Source organism: Protopterus annectens, chromosome 2.part1, assembly GCF_019279795.1.
Source record: "Protopterus annectens isolate FY-2018-M chromosome 2.part1, PAN1.0, whole genome shotgun sequence".
Classification (NCBI taxonomy): domain Eukaryota; kingdom Metazoa; phylum Chordata; order Ceratodontiformes; family Protopteridae; genus Protopterus; species Protopterus annectens.
Genome location: NC_056729.1, coordinates 1585487289 through 1585503666, shown reverse-complemented (window position 1 = coordinate 1585503666; position 16378 = coordinate 1585487289). Strand labels below are relative to the sequence as shown.

Genomic DNA, 16378 nt, shown 5'->3' with positions numbered 1-16378 from the left:
TAAGAGTTCTGTAACTGCTAGGTGGGGCAGGAGTGGAGGGGACATGAGGGCAGAGTTCACAGGAAAACATGATCCACAGAACTAGCTTCTGTGCCTAATTAATATAATTTTTAGTGATCTTATAGCAATATATTATGCTCCTGTTGTATTTTGATTGTTTAATAGCTTACACCAATGCGCACAAGTACTACTTCACCAGACAGTGCATGTGGGTCACCACTGGCAAAGTGCCTTGTTGACATTGTGAGCTGAGTGAGAAAATTAAGTCCAAATAACAAAAAGTTAAAAGTTGAGATAAAGTTAAATACATCCACTTTTATAGTATGGGTTTGATTCAAACTCTTTCAAACTCACACTGATTTTTATCTTAAGGGTGTTTCCTGAATTCATTGTTGCATGCTTAAGTTACCATCACGGCAAATAAGGAGAAATCTCTGTCTGTGTTCTAGACAGAGGAATTGAAATTTTCAATAAAATGGACAAAACTGCTGCTTTGTACAACTGGCAGCTGAGGAATTGCCTATTTCCCGCTGTCACTGCCCCAGGTTTTGATCTATAATCTGTTATTTCTCTGCCACACTGAGCTCAGTTTAAGTGAGAAAAACTGACAGCTAAGTCATGCCAGGGTAATGATGAAATAATCCGTGCAACAGACAATTCTACTGTAGATGCGATGGTGGTCCGAAGTAGAATGAGTTTTCATATCCAAGTGACACAGATAAAGTAGATGTCCTTCAGCCATCCCTGCACAATTTCAACACTGAGATTTGTCTCTCCTAGGATTATCACGTTATTCCATTTATCCTTTTGTATTTTTTTTGTATGTATTGCTAATAATTTCTTGTTTTTGCAATGCATTCTGAGTGAAGTGCAGTTTACACTTTGGGTTAATGACTGTATGTCACAAAGCAGTTTTTCAGTAAAAGCGTTTGTTCTCTTTTCTTTTGTGGCTTTCTATTGTATGCATTGATATTTAGGTATGAAGTCTTATTAGTAAATGGAATATCACTCATTTCATTATCTTTGTCTGAATTTCTGTAAATGCTTTATTTTAATTCTCCAGTGAGTTCAAAATTTGCATCTAATAGGTTTTGTGTAGACATTTATTTGATACAAAACTATGATGATATGAGGCAGATGTTTGCTTGTGTGCTTTTGATGTGAGGCAGATGTTTGTCTGTGTGCTTTCAGGCAGATAGTTTGTCTGCTCATGAAGTTTGATGTCATTATATGCCACTGTCTGGATTTACATGCTTTCCTGTGATGTTACCCAAGTTTTTACACATTAATAAATTTATTGTAATGTTTTGGAGACTCCCTACACTGTTTAATGCTTCTTAAAATGGCTACTCTGTAATGTGCTATAGTAAGTCAGTGTAGTACAAATGTGTACATAAATATGTAAGTATAGCTCTACCACCCCCCCCCTCCTAGACGCACACAGAGGCTTGGCATATTTTGTATTTTCACATATTTTGTATTTTCACAGTTGAAGTGCATTGCACTCTGATCACCTATATCTCATCCAAAACTCACACTGTTCCTTCTATTTGTGTTTCCCCTTCAGATGAGCGAAGCCTGACTGAAGAAAAGGTGCTACTATGTCAAAACCCTGACTGCCCTGGTGACCGGAGGAGGGCTGTTAAGGTAGGAGCAACTTTTATTTCACTCTGGTAACATGAGCCTGTGTTTGAGAGCCACAGGGCCATACCATTACCAAAAGTGGCAGCCAAAGCACACACACATTTTAATATGATATGAAAAGCTGTTGGTAGGGATGCTGAAATCTGGTAACAGTAGTTTAATTAAAATGTAGGTCGCAGCCACAGGAGAGCAATTGTATATGTCGAAGCCTGTTATTCTCATCTGGGAAACCTGAAGGCATGTATGTATGTGGGAGCTAGGCAATTTTTATGCAGAAACACATGGTATGTGTGTGCGAGTCAGTAGTTGTCAGTGTTCATTTTCCTTGCACTTGTCCATGGTAAATGCAAAGTTTATTCAGCTGGGGTTTGAGATGGTACATGAAGCAGATCTATGCCCCATACTTAGTTTTGCATGCCCTGAACTTTCTTACTTTTACTTGTATCTAATCTGGCTTTGTAATGGTTTGTTATCAACATACACACATGCTAATAAAGCAGTATAGACTTAATAGCCCATCTTACTCATACAGTTAGCATTGCCACAGCTCCTTCCTATGATATGATCCTTTTTTTCCAAGTGCTATTAAACAATTCCATTGACAGTCTCCACCTCTGCCTTTGGCAGTATTTCTTCAAGTTATTTCATTGGATCACCCTTTCCTATTGCATCCATTTTTCCTGTCTTTCCTTGACTTCTCTACCCTTTTATTTCTCTCCTGAGATCACAGGGAGCCCATATCATGTCTTTTATCTACCATCATGTGCCCCCCAAGCCCTGACTCATTCCCCTACAACTGCACCAGCTCCATCCATGTCTCATTGGTCTGGATAGGAGAAATGAATCCCTTGCAACTAGTTATGCTGTGTTGCAACTGGTGAGCAGTAACACATAACAGCATATTTGTTGTGAGAAAGGGTCTAGAGTGCAAAAGGTCGCAAAAGGTCAGAGAAGCCCAGTGGAAGACAAACTGGAAAACATATTAAAGGCAAACTCTGTGTCATTCACTGAAACATGTTCACCGTATTTTCCTGGAAATTGGTTCTGCTCTGTCTTTGCGATGGCCTAGAATTGCATGAGTTTTGATTAAGATATGATGCTAGTTTTTAGGGCTTGTATTATCACGCATTAGCTACATTTTACCCATGTTACTACATTTAAATGATTCTGATCCTAAGGTTTTACATGTATAACGTTAAAGTATGAATCCTTAGATATATGTAATTTAGTGTGACTTGTTTGCTTTTTGATAGTAGCCAAACTTGATGCATTTAAAGAACTCATGGACTGGGAAATAGATTAGTTTGCTCAGATTACAGTATATAATTATGGTATAATGTTTGTCGGGTGTCTCAATAAGGTATTTTCCACTTCATGAAGTATTGTTTGAAGCAGTGAAGGAGAGATAGGGTGCTCATTTCTTGGTGATGTACAATGTGCCTCATTATGACAAAGTCTACACTGTGCATAGCAGCTGAATTTGGTAAATGCCTCACTTTAAACTTTAAGAAACCACATTACTAAATATGGAGTAGGTTTCTTTCTGTTATTGGTCAAAATAGTTACCTGATAAAAAGTTTGAGGTATATTGCATTTGATCAGCAGTAAACATCGAAAAGGTTATGCGGTACTAACAGCAGATGACTTCTCAAGCATTTCCCACTCAGCATTTTGTAGATAATATATGTGTGCGTGTATTCTCTCTCACAGACGAACACAAAATGCACTTTGCTGTTGTTGGGTTTTGAGTGTCTTGGTGGTTGAGAGTAAAATTATATGATAGAATCCTGGTGGCCTTGTGGCACGTTTGTCACAATTCTCATAAAACAAAGCAAAAAAAAAAAAAAAAAATGGCTACCAGGGGAAGCAGATATATTTTTAATGAAGTGCAACATGGATAATTTTGTCTTTTTTTTCTACCATCACAGCTGATATCAGGGCTTTTGGGAGGTCCATCTATTGCCTGTTTATTCACTTTAGGGGTGAAAACATTGTTACACACATACAAAGTCATCATACTGTAGTATTGAAGCCCTTTTGATATGTCTCACAGTTTCCCTATACCCCAATTGTACAAGAATGCAAATATGGGAAACTTATGTACCAACTGTGAACATCATCTCGGATACAATGCCTGCCTCAAGCCTTCTGGCTTCCGTTGGGTAAAACAGAACTCCACCCTCCTTTCCTCCCCGAGAAAATGCATAACCATTGATTTCTCCAGTCACCTTCCTATCTGCCCAATGTCAAAACCATGAGTTGAAAGCTTACTTATCTACTGCCCAAGAAAAGACACCATGTGGGAGCATTCCTGCACTTCTCCACCTCAAAGTGAACACAAAATAACAATGTTTAACCACCTCTTCTTGTTTATTATGCCCTAAAAGATTTGTCTTTTATATGTTGTTTATTTGACCTGGTTTGGTATTTTTGTTGTGTTTGGCAAATTCTTAATAAAATGATAAAAAAAAAAATGTCACCAGCTGAATCACAGTAAACTGATGGGCAGTCTCCATGCATGACACCAAGGTGTATGTGATATATACAGAAAGTGGCAAATGCACTATGCACTGAGGCTGCTTTCACTCAATATTTCATTTCCACCAACAGCAACATATCTTTGCTTCAAAAAATCATGTACTGCACTTCTGAAGATTCAGTGTTGTAATTCTATTATTGCAGTAAGTTTAAGTTTAGGGACATTATAATGTGCAGCTTAACTGCTAAAATTTGAGATGCGGAAAGAATTAATGCAGATTGAAACTTCCCACTGTGTGCAGCACAGACACAACAAAGCCAGTCCTGCTGTACGAGTCATTGCTTTAAATGATTGATGAAGTAATTTGCATAATCCTTATTCAAGCCGTATGTTATCACTGTAAACAGTTTCAGAAAACAGCCAAGACAGCTGACTCATTATAGCACCTTAAGATGACTTCTTGCTGTGAGAATCTGTTTACCTGGATTCGCAGCTTACTTTGCCTGCATACGTTTTCTTTTTAAATACGTGACTTTTTTGAATGTTGAGTACAAGTATTTTTTTTCTAAGGTGTATTTTTCAGGTATCTGAATGTCCTGCTTTCTTTAGCTGTATTTTTATTTTCACACATCTGAATGTCTTATGTTCCCCAACTGTAATGTCTTTTTGACTAACCTTTCTCACTCATTTGCACCCTTGTGTGATGTGCCTAGCTATGTTTGAAACATGTTTTATACCAGAAATTATTCCAAGAAAAAACACCTTGGAAGTGACCTTGCTGCAGTCTTTTTACAGCTAAGCTAAACTAAAGTAAGTGAAGGTTTAGAGTACTAAAGTAAGTGAAGGTTTAGAGTACTGAAGTAAGTGAAGGTTTCGAGTACTTTTCAAATAACTTGATAAAGGTGCAGTTCTGCTGCTATCTAGACAGTCTTCCTGATTTGTCCCCATAGAGTATGTTAATGGTTGTTGGATCGAGTACCCTACTGGACAAGTCTGAATTGGTAGCGTGTGACTGTAACCTAAACTGGGGGGAGAGAAAAAAAATGAGCTACAATTATTCCTACCCTCATGGCTCATTACTGACCGATCCACCAGCTAACCACGCAGCCAGTCAGTCAGTCAGTGCAATACCTCTCAACCTCTTAGAACAAGAAATCTGGACATAGCCATAATTAAAAGTGGGACAAAGGCCCAAAAATAGGGACAATGTTTAAATATTGCTCTTGCCAACTTAGAAAGTTGATAGAATAACAGGCTTTGCATTGGCATGAATTTTTCTGAAGGGGTATAATGTCTGAAACTGACATGTCTCTCATTTTTTTCCATCTTCAATCTTTAATGATTTTCCACAAATTTGCCAGAAAACCATAATTTTATGAAAAGTGGACCAAAAATATGAAGGAAAAATCTGGACATTCTGTGAAAATCTGTATGGTTGAGAGGTATGTGCTTTGGACATGCTCTCTATTTTAAAACTGCAGAAAAAAAAATAATCTTAATTGTTCTTAATTTAATATTTTCCCAAATGTAGCCTTCAGAAGATATTGTGACAAGGGGGTATGAATTGTTTTAGATCTTTATTTCTCTCTTAGGTATGAATAAAAGCCCCTCCCAAATAATGCATATTGCAGTATCCTACATGACCGACACTGCATTGTTATTTTGATTAGGTTCCCTTACAGATGGCATTGTAGTTTGTCATTACTGCTGCTGCTCTTTTAGGGGTGCATATCATGTAGTTGTCTTTGAATTTTATTAAGAATTTCTGCTCCATAAAACTCCTGCACCCCACCCCCTGTTACTGTAACCTACACTGACTTTAGTGCTTGCTAACTCTGTTTACAGATAGGGACTTTAAAAACAGTCTGACTGGCTTGATCACCTGTCCACAAAGGTTCATTTTTTTGAAGACCACTAATGCTGACTACAGTGCCACAAATTGAGTAGCTTGCAGTACTAGTTTGAATTCCATGTGGTACTAACGTTCATGCCAAAATATCTGTATGAGAAAAGTTCATTACTAGACACCTGTACCACACATGCTCTACACATTAAAATCTAGATGACATACTGAGCACCAAACTGCATAAAATAAACAATTACCTTAATTAAAAAAAAAAAAAAAACCGGGGCTGCCTTCTGTGGTCTCAGGACTGACTCACTCTGTCTGGCTAGGTTTTTACTAGTTGCATTAGCTGTCTGTCATATTCTCAATGTGTATTTCAGGTGATATGGTGATCATCCAAATTGTCAGTGTGTGTACATATGCATCCTGCAAGGGGCTGGCACACCGTACGGGATTAGTTTCTCTGTCTTGAGCTCAAGGAGTGCGGTCATAGACTCATCCATTTCTGGGTCTCAGGGAATCTGAAGTGGATAGTTACAGAATGACTGATTCTTACACAGGGGTGGTAAGATATATTTTTACTTGCAGAACTGCAGCATACAGTGCTAAGAGTAAAATAACAGTGCCAAAAACAACTTTTGTATGAGTGGTGAAAGGGCCTTGTGCCTTGCATTCCCTAATTTTTTAGTCCTTTTTCTAATTCACCACATGTCGTGGTTAAGAATTATTGACCCAGACAAGTCAAAACTTCCATTTCAGAGTTTTGTTTTAGAATTCTGAAACTTACATAGTTGTACAATTCCTTTAATAAATAAATAAAATAAAACCATACAACATAATAGTCCCAAACTCTTTATACTGACATGCATAACAAATCTTAAGATAAACATTTTTACCCGTTTCTGCAAATGCACCTACCAGTGATCATAATTTCTTTCACTCGTACTCAAGTCCCTGACCCTAATTTCCTAATTCTTAGAAAATACTAGTCTAACAGGAGCTAAGCAATTGTTTTAGGCGTCTGCTGTTAGACTTACCTTTTTCCCCTGCCAAAAGGTTCAGGTCATCTTTGGACTTGTGAAAAGAGTTGGCAACTCATAACTGTTAATAGCATAATTAATCTGGAGTATTTACTTAATCTTTAAATGTAGGATAGTTTGAATTTTTGTCATAACTTTGTAAGAAAACAGCCATGGCTCCTGGTATAATAGGAATGTTTAGCCTTAGTAAATAGTTAACGTAGATAGCTTTGATGAAAAAATGTTTAAATATATAAATTAGTTCTCCCATATAAAGCCAATAACAGATGGAAAGCAAGTTAAGCTTTTCCATATGTGCAGCGTGCTGTAAGTCATTCTAGTCCCAGATCTTTTAGTAAAATATCTTGGCAAATTCGAGCTAAGATGTAGATGTTTATGTACAGAAACTGACATTGTTCAGTGCAAAGGTAAAAGCAGAATTAATTTTTCTGCAGAAAATAGCACGAACACGTGTATGGATTCTGATGCAACTTCTGTGCATAATTTTGTTAGCACTTGTAGAAAAGCCAAATTTGTTAATTTTCTTAAAGATTTTACTTGCTGTAAGATGTGCTAACTTATATCATGCGGGTAAGGCTCAGTGTTGTCACTAAAGCACAAAGTTACTGAAGGTTTATATTTAATATTAAATCTTTATTTATGCTTTGACTGTGTCAGTCCAACTAAGCCAGCAGCCCCATTTCAAGGAAGATCCGTTGTGGTATTCATACAGGCATTTTGGAATTTATCGTCTACATTTTTCTGGAGGGAATGGCCATAGGGCTATTGCTGGAGAAGAGGCTGTGTTATGCAGCAAAGCAATCTGGAAAGCATTTCTTCTGAAAAATAGATGAGGCTGATATGCCAAAAAATGGGATATTACAAATATGATAATAGATTAATTGCAGCTTAAGCTTGTGTTTTTGCAAGTGGACTGGAATGAGAGAGGAGGTGGGACGCAAGCATGCCTCCACTTTACTCTGGATGCAGTTGAACAGTGATTTCCTACTGAGGTGATCAAAAAAGTCAGAACAGAATAGCTAAATAAAATGAGTGACACTGAGCATTTTAACAGCAAAGAATTGAACCAAATGTGGAATATGAGCTAAAAAGATGCATCGGATGAGAGGTATGTGAACTTTAAAAGGAACTGATAGTACTTCAAGCACTATAAAACCATGACACGATGCAAATACTGTAATGCAACAAGGTAGAGACAGTGCTCACAGACTGGTGACGCCTTATAAAAAGCTGTCTGTAGTTTAGAATAAAAAAAAAATGAACAGACTGAAGATGGGTATACTGGATTTGTTAGTGTTACCACTTGATTTCTCTGCAAATGACATCTAGGTGTTCATATATTTAGGAACAGAATCATTTTGTGAACTAGGAAGACAATTATTTTGAGAACTAACTTTTGATATTTTTTAAACTGGTACAGATGTCTTTTGTAGAAAGTCATTCCTCAGCCTATGGAATGGTTATCAGTTTGTAGGCTCAGTGCATCTTTAAAAATGAAGCTTGCTGTACAGTTTAGAATCTCTTATTACAGAAATTGAATTGACATTTTTTTTTTCCAAAAAAGTGTCAAAATGTCTTTGAAATTAAACATATTTAATAGGCAATTGAGGAATAGCTCATGGAAAATTTGTGTAAAGTTGCATATGGTTGAAGGGCATGTAAATTGTAGATATCCTTAATAAGAAGGGCATGATTAAATACTAGGGACAGCCAAAATATGCTTCCCCCCTGTAATCTTATTCACAGCTGTCCTAAAAGTGTACTCAGTATGGTGAAAGCTGGGTGTTCTGTTAAGGATTATAAGATTTTTCTGTAGGAAATGTGACCAAGAAAGTCACTTTTGGTTCATTCTGAACTTTTACATGACTCAGATGTACACAATAATGTTTTTAATGAAAGTGAAAATGATTTAACTAACGAGAAGGAAAATCTTGATGAACAACATGAAAATGTATGTGAAATAATGAGCAAAATGTGCAAAGTGAAGATTATAATGTGGATAAAGATGACATTTGATTATGGGATTGATGTGAATAATATGTACGAACAATTAAGTAATAAAGAAAATTAAAACAGGGGTGGGAATGATAGAAGTGCTCAAGGTGCTATAGATGAAAGGGTAAGAAAAATATGTCTTCACTAGGAAGTGATATGGAAAAGGGTAAACTATGATGAACTGATAACGTGAGCCCTGAGAGTGAATTATGTAGATTTAATGGTTTTGGAATGATGGAAGAAACATTGTAACATAATTTATTTAGTGGATATAATGTTACTAAATGATTTATTATTTATTTTACATTTGTTGACCGGGACAGTCCGACTGAATACTTGTCCATTTTCAGCGGAGGCCCGGGGAGAAAAGCTCCACACAGTAATGTGATATATACAGTACAACAGACAGTTTATAGAATGCATGAGACACACTGTTATTTTTTAAGTCAGAAATGAGCACTTTACATGTATAGGACAAAACATAAGAAGATAGAATTATGAAATTGTACATTAGGACATGGTATGTATAAAACAATTGTGTTAAAGTTCTTCCGACACAGAGATGGTGCTAGTCAGGATTAGAGCAAGTGGCATAGCCAGTGTGATGTACAGAGAAATCAGATGCAAAAGTATGGAATAATATTGGGTGCAGTATTCTTGAGTATTTAAATTTTAGGGTAGCCATTTTATTTTTTTAAAGGATATTCCAGAGAGCTGTACTATATGATATACAGTGCAGAAAAATGATTTATTGTGTAATTGCAAGAAAGACCCTGTTAAGCTAGAGTCTTCACTGTCTAATACCTTAAACCTCCTGTAGTAGAGGCCCATGGGATATATGTAAATGAACCCTTAAGGACAGTGTTTCAGCTACATGGCTTCTGAATGCCCCATGAGATGTTTTTGTTTTTTTACTTTATAAAGTCTTTATAGGTACATTCAGGCCAAAAAAGCCAACCTCCACTAGCTGTAAACATCCATTTTTTGGCCTTTATCATCTCGTTAGTACAGCATAACTGGATTGTTTGGCTATACTTTAGAAACACAGGCATGGGAATGAGAATAGTGCTTTAGGTATTTTGAGGTCATTCAGGTGTCAAGACAAAATCTGAAGTTAGAGTTATTGCAAACTTTAAAGGATTAAATTAGTGCAGACTGGGGCAGCCTAGTTTCTACAGATCAGGCTGTTCTTTCTACGGATGGCAGGAGTACATTGCAGGATTTCGAGTACTTAGGCCACCACTACCGAAGTCTGACACTAAAACCCATCTGTTAGCGTTTGTGTTGAGGAAGCTTGCCATTTTTAACATGGGATCCCCAAGAGACACGGAAAATGTAGTCAAAGCTTAGAGTGCATTTTTTTGAAGGCAGGAGGAGGGGGAATGTAAAATGAGAAGAGCAGGTTAACAGAATGTTAAGACTTCAGAATGAATTATAGTGATGACTTGGGACTCAACTGTACCGAGTCACATCTGTTAAGCAAATCCTTAAAATTCAGGCGTGTGTGTGTGTGTGTGTGTGTGTGTGTGTGTGTGTGTGTGTGTGTGTGTGTGTGTGTGTGTGTGCGCCCATGTGAAATCATTGTCCTTTGATGTATGTAGTTGGGTAAGACTTTGAAGTTATCCTGTATTATGTCTTTCAGAAATTGGTAAAAGGTTCACCGAATGTGATGAGGTGATTGGCGCTCCACAGCTTGTTGGTTAATGTAGCAGGATCTGGAGTTTAGGACCTGCACTATGCACTTTCCAAGCAGAAATTCACATCTGTGACAGCTGGAGACGTCTTGCAGGCTTAGTGTGTTAACTGGTACACAAGCAGTTTAAATTGTAATACCATCACTTGTGAGAAAAACATACAACATAACACACTATTTTTATAAGCAGTCATAAGAATTTGGAGATTCTTTTTTTACTATAATTTTAGGCAGCAGTCAGGAGATGTTTTATTCCATTTTAAGTAGCAGTCAGAGGAGAGGTCTTTCACTACTTTTAGCAGCAAGTAAGTGTGTACGTAATGCAACCTCCCTGTTAGTGTTTTTCTAGTTAAGTGACTTCCTCAGAGTCACACATTTGGAGGTAAAAAGAATTGAACCATGTACCCTTAAGTCAGTTCATTTAGAGTTTGGAGCCATAATCCTCCACATCAGTTGCCAGATGTCCCTTAGCTACTTGTTTTTGGTAGTTTCATAGTTCTCACTGTTGGAAAATACATGTCCTTGCATAGCTGTTTTAGTTCTGTTAACATTTTAGGTGAATTACAGTTGTCTGGCACTTAAAGCTCTGAGCTGTTGCCTGTTATTGAACTGCTTCCTTTAGTCTAAAGTACAGGCTTTGAATCATCCCACCTCCATTTGCCTGTGGTGTGACTATGGTTTACCTGGTTAACATGCATAAAAAAATTATTTAAAATTTGGGTCTTTTGAGCCCGCTCCCAATTATTTTTGCTACGTCCAAAATTCCTGAGTAAAGAAATTGAAAATAATTTTAGTCTGTTCTTTGCAAAATGTGTGGCTTTCTGGAAAATTGTGGATTAGCGTTACTAAATATTGTCACGAATATGAATTTCAGATGTCCTTCATAAAATGCTTAGTAATGCAAAGCTTCTTATTCTATCAACATTCTAAGTATATAACAGAAAAATTTAAAAGCTGTTCCCGATTTTGTTCTGTGTTTTTTAATTCTTGACCTTTGAAGTTAAAGACAGAGAGGAGTTGCACTGTATGCTTCTGACATCAGTGAGCTGAGATACATTTCTGGGCCATTATGTATGAATTTATTCATTCATTCTCTTGAACCCAAGGGAATATCTGAGATGTAGAGTCATACAAAATGGCTGTGACTGTGTGTGTGTGTGTGTGTGTGTGTGTGTGTGTGTGTGTGTGTGTGTGTGTGTAAGCCTAGCCAAAATGTGTTGGCTTTTGCCACCCCTTTAGATTAGTTCCTTGTGCCTCTGTCCAGCAGAGCCATTAGTTCCCTGTGCCTCTGTCCTGCAGAGCCACTGCATTGATCCCCGGGGTAAAATTTCTATTTCCCATCCACTCGTCAAGGTTTCTCTAGAAGAGTGTTAGTGAGGGGCTCTGCCTAATGTAGATTGGAATCCTGTTCCAAAGCACGGGGTGTCTCTGGGACAGGAATCTATCCCTCCAGCACGTCCTATTTATCATTGTGGTGAGGTTTAGATCCCTAGAGCGTGTGGCTCTTGAGGATTTGTTTTTTTTTTTTTTTTTTTTTTAGGTGGAGCATGTCCATTAATTCTGGGTTGCCTTGTATGTCAGGCAGAGAACACCTCTGAGTAAGCGGTATGCAACAGAGTACAGCTGGAGTTTCTCCATTCAAGCTGCTTGTGGGACAAAGATTGAAGTATTAGCAATGTAGTGGGTGGAATGAAGTAATAATGACTGAAATAGACAATGCCGGCCTTACACATAGGTAAACTAGGTGACTGCCTAGGGTGCTGTGCTTGTAAGGGTGTGCTTTCCCCATTCATTCAATCATTTATTTATTTATTTATTTTTGGAGCAATGTTACTAGTACTAAAAAGTAAATTAAATAAAGCAAGTGCACCTACTAAAAGAAAATTTACCCACGGATCACTGGGAACTTCAAGAAGGCAGTGCTTCAGTTGATTTGACATTCAGGTCTCATTATATTAGCTTAAACATTGCAAGGTCACATGATCTGGACTACATGAAAAGAGACATGGAGGAGCTCTCAGATTATGTAACCCAGGTAGGTATGACCCTAGCCCTGAGCAGCATCCTACCATCGCCCAGAATGATACCACAGTACAAGCAGAAAATTATTGATTTCAACAATTGGCTAAGTTTCTGGTGTCATTCTAAGTGGGGTCCAGTATCTGTCTGCCTGGGATGACATGATTGACAGACCTTGTTGCTTTGCCAGAGATGGCCTGCATCTGTCACCCCGGGCTTCCGGATACTTGCCAAGGCTCTTGCCACCCCTAAAGTGCCTTTTTTAGGCAGTGTTCCAAAGACCAAATTATCACCATAACAGCTACAAAAAAAATGCAATCTGAGGGTCATGTGGCACAACGCTAGAAGTCTAAACCTCAAAATGCACTCATTCAAACCACTCCTTAAAAAGGAGAACATCAACATTTGTGCTATAACAGAGACCCGGTTTAAAGCAACAGAAAGCACACCCTGCACTACCAGGCTATAACTCATTCCACACCTTTCGGCCCCAGAACTTGGACCCAAGCTCCAAAGGCAGTGGTGTTTCCATATTCATAAAGGATGTGCACACCTTCAGACTGGTAGCCCAACATAATGCTTCAGAGATACTTCAGGTGCAGCTAAAATTGGGTAAGACAGTGATTCAGGTCGTAGCCTGCTATAGGTCCCCAACCATGTCCCAAGACTTGCACTCCACGTTCCCTAAGCACCCTGGAGAATATTAGGGTCCAACCTAACACTCTCATACTGGGCAACTTCAACTACCCCTCCATTAACTGGGAAAACTACTCTTGTACCAATGCACCTGCCCAACATTTCCTGGACTTCATTAATTCCAATGCCCTGGACCAGCTCGTTCTTACCCCCACTAGAGGTAGCAACATCCTTGACCTGGTCATTACTAACATAGGCAAACGTTGCTCTACACCAAAAGTCAACTCCTCCCTGGTTAGATCCGACCACAAACTAATCACCTTGGAAATACACATCCCTACCCCCCCAGGCGTGGCTAACTTCATGGTGCCCATGCAAATGGAGAATAGTTGCATGATTGCCAAATCATACACCAATGCACTGTACAAACATGTACACAAATGCATGGGTCTTGCCATACCCAAGAAGCTCTCCTCCAAAAAAAGGAAGCCAATCTGGTGGTCCCCTGCCATAAACAATCTGTACAACAAAAGGAGGAAACTTATGCAGAATAAGGTGAAGTACCAAGACTGGAAAAACTCCATTATCAGCCTCAACAAAAAGTTGAGATCCCTCATCAAATTCTCTAAAGCTAGCTATGAAAACAGAATTGCAGCAGATAGTAAAGACAACCACAAGGCCTTTTATAGCTATGTAAAGAATCTCGACGGCAATACCCAGATTGGCTCTGAGCTACTGCACAATGGTACCTCCTATACTGAGTCAACAGATATTGCCAATATACTGGCTGACAGATTCAGTGCCAACTTTACTCCCCCCCCCCCCCCCCAGGACCAATCACAATACCAATAGATTGCCAGGCACCCAGTATTACATCTGCACAGTTAAAACAGTACTGTCCAAGGTCAAGAATACAGCTTCTATGGGACCTGACCATATCCCTGACTGTGTTCTACATGAACTACAGAGTGAACTGGCACCTCATCTGTGTGCCCTGTTCAATCCCAGCCTCACCGCAGGCTTTGTCCCCACCGAATGGCGCACTGCTATAGTCATCCCTCTCCACAAAGGAGGAGCGATTACAGACCCTGGGAACTATCACCCCATTAGCCTGACTAGTCTGATATGCAAAGCTATGGAACACATCATCATAGACCTAATAAACAAGGATACAGGAAATCTCCAAACTCTGGATCCCACATAGTTTGGTTTTGTGAAGGGTAGATCATGCCTGCTCAACCTGGTTGACTTCTTTGATAAATCCAAGACATCCTCCTGCATTTCCAAACACCCTACGGCAATTTATGTTTTATGGTCATTGATCACAATAAGGACAGACATGTACAATCCCATGTTTTACATGATAGGCTCACCTATAAAGAGAAAATGTGGATCATCAAACTAGGGGCTCTATTTTCCCCTGGCTTGAATGATCATTTTTGAGGCATCCAATTCACGTGTTTGTTGTTATATTTGGGTTCATATATTAATGCATATATTTGGGATAATTGTGTTTATTCGCATTAGATTTCATGCATTTATGAACTAGTGCACTATTTTATTGATGCACTAGAGGGCGCTCCATGCTTTCTATATAAAATTTGTACAAGTTGGAAGACAACAAGTTAGGTTTTGTCTTCATTTTGTACATCATGTTTGGTTGCTGATGAAGGATTTACCGAAACCGGTACAACCATGTTGGTGTACGGTTATGTTATTTTGCTGCCTTGAGTTATGCATTAAATAAGATTGCCTGATTCCAGGAGTTGAGTGCTGGCTTTCTTTCTTCACTTTTGACTTCTTTGAGTCAGTCACCAGAGCTGTGAATGAAGGCAATTATTAACTCCCCAAGTGATGTTGACATCCTACAGAAAGGCCTCAGTGAGACCAACGACTGGTGTCAGAACCATGGCCTTAAGCTCAATGCCAAAAAATGTGTCATCTCCTTTGGAAGAAACATGGTTCCCATGAATTACCACATCGATGATAGTCCACTGAACACAGAAGGTGTTATAAGAGATCTGGGAACACAGGTTGACAGCAACCTCTCTTTTGACCACCACATTGCCACTGTGGTCGGAAAGTCCTGTGTGGAACATCTTATTACTAAGGGTTTTGCATCCAGGAAGAAAGAGGACATTGTCTCCCTCTACTCTTCCCTCATTAGGCCAGTCATAGAGTACAATGCCTCATTTGCATGTACCTCACTAGACACCTGCAGTAACTGGAGAGGCCGCAAAAGTACAACACGAAGAGGATCCTAGGCCTTAAACAATTGTCTATATGGACAGACTCAAAAAAACTCCAACTATTATCTGTCTCATATCGCCTACTTAGAGGCGATCTCTGCTTGACTTACAAAGCCATGTCTGACCCAGCTCTGTTAGAAATGCTATATAAAGAAATCCCAATCCCTCCATACCACATGCTCCAGAGACCTCAACCTCATTACCACAGTCAACAGAACATGCTGCAGGGACAGGTTCATAACCTAGAGACTGCCCATGCTGTATTATAAACTTCCCATCCATGTCAAACAGCGCACTTCACTGGCCCTCTTCAAGATCACTCCAGTGGCTCTACTTGACAGAGGCACTGGGAACTAAGGTTGGGTGGCACAATGCCAAGGTTATCCAATGGGCTAGGCTTAGCCTAGTACACATCTATGAGTAAAGACCTCTTAATGTTGAAATACAGGTGCATTGTCACCTGAATAGTTTTTGTTGTCCCTTTTGTACCTGACCAAATCTGACAATGAGAAATATAAATCTGCAATGCCTGGCTTAACTGACTGATTCTAATAATAAAAAATTTACCAAAAAGTAAGTAGAAAAAAAAAAGGTGTTAACAAGAATCAAGCCTGTTGAGCTACTCAGACTGCGCCTGAGAATCCGAGGTCAAGACAGAACTATGAACAACATGGTGTCAGTAAGAATGTTTTTTTTTTTTTTACTACTACTACTACTACAATAACGCTGGGCTGGCAGTGATCAGTAGGTGGTATGGCAATAGTTCTGGCTTTGATT

The 16378-nt window shown here is 38.8% G+C and overlaps 1 protein-coding gene across 3 annotated transcripts in view; it reads left to right on the top strand.

The window, feature by feature from the left end:
- Nucleotides 1-16378, top strand: part of PLEKHG5 (pleckstrin homology and RhoGEF domain containing G5) — a 1795538-nt gene that overhangs the window by 635441 nt on the left and 1143719 nt on the right. For all 3 annotated transcript variants that reach the window (XM_044063030.1, XM_044063029.1, XM_044063028.1), the window contains exon 2: nt 1568-1647. In XM_044063030.1, the coding sequence (XP_043918965.1) occupies nt 1568-1647 (80 nt within the window). The remainder of the gene's footprint in view (nt 1-1567; nt 1648-16378) is intronic.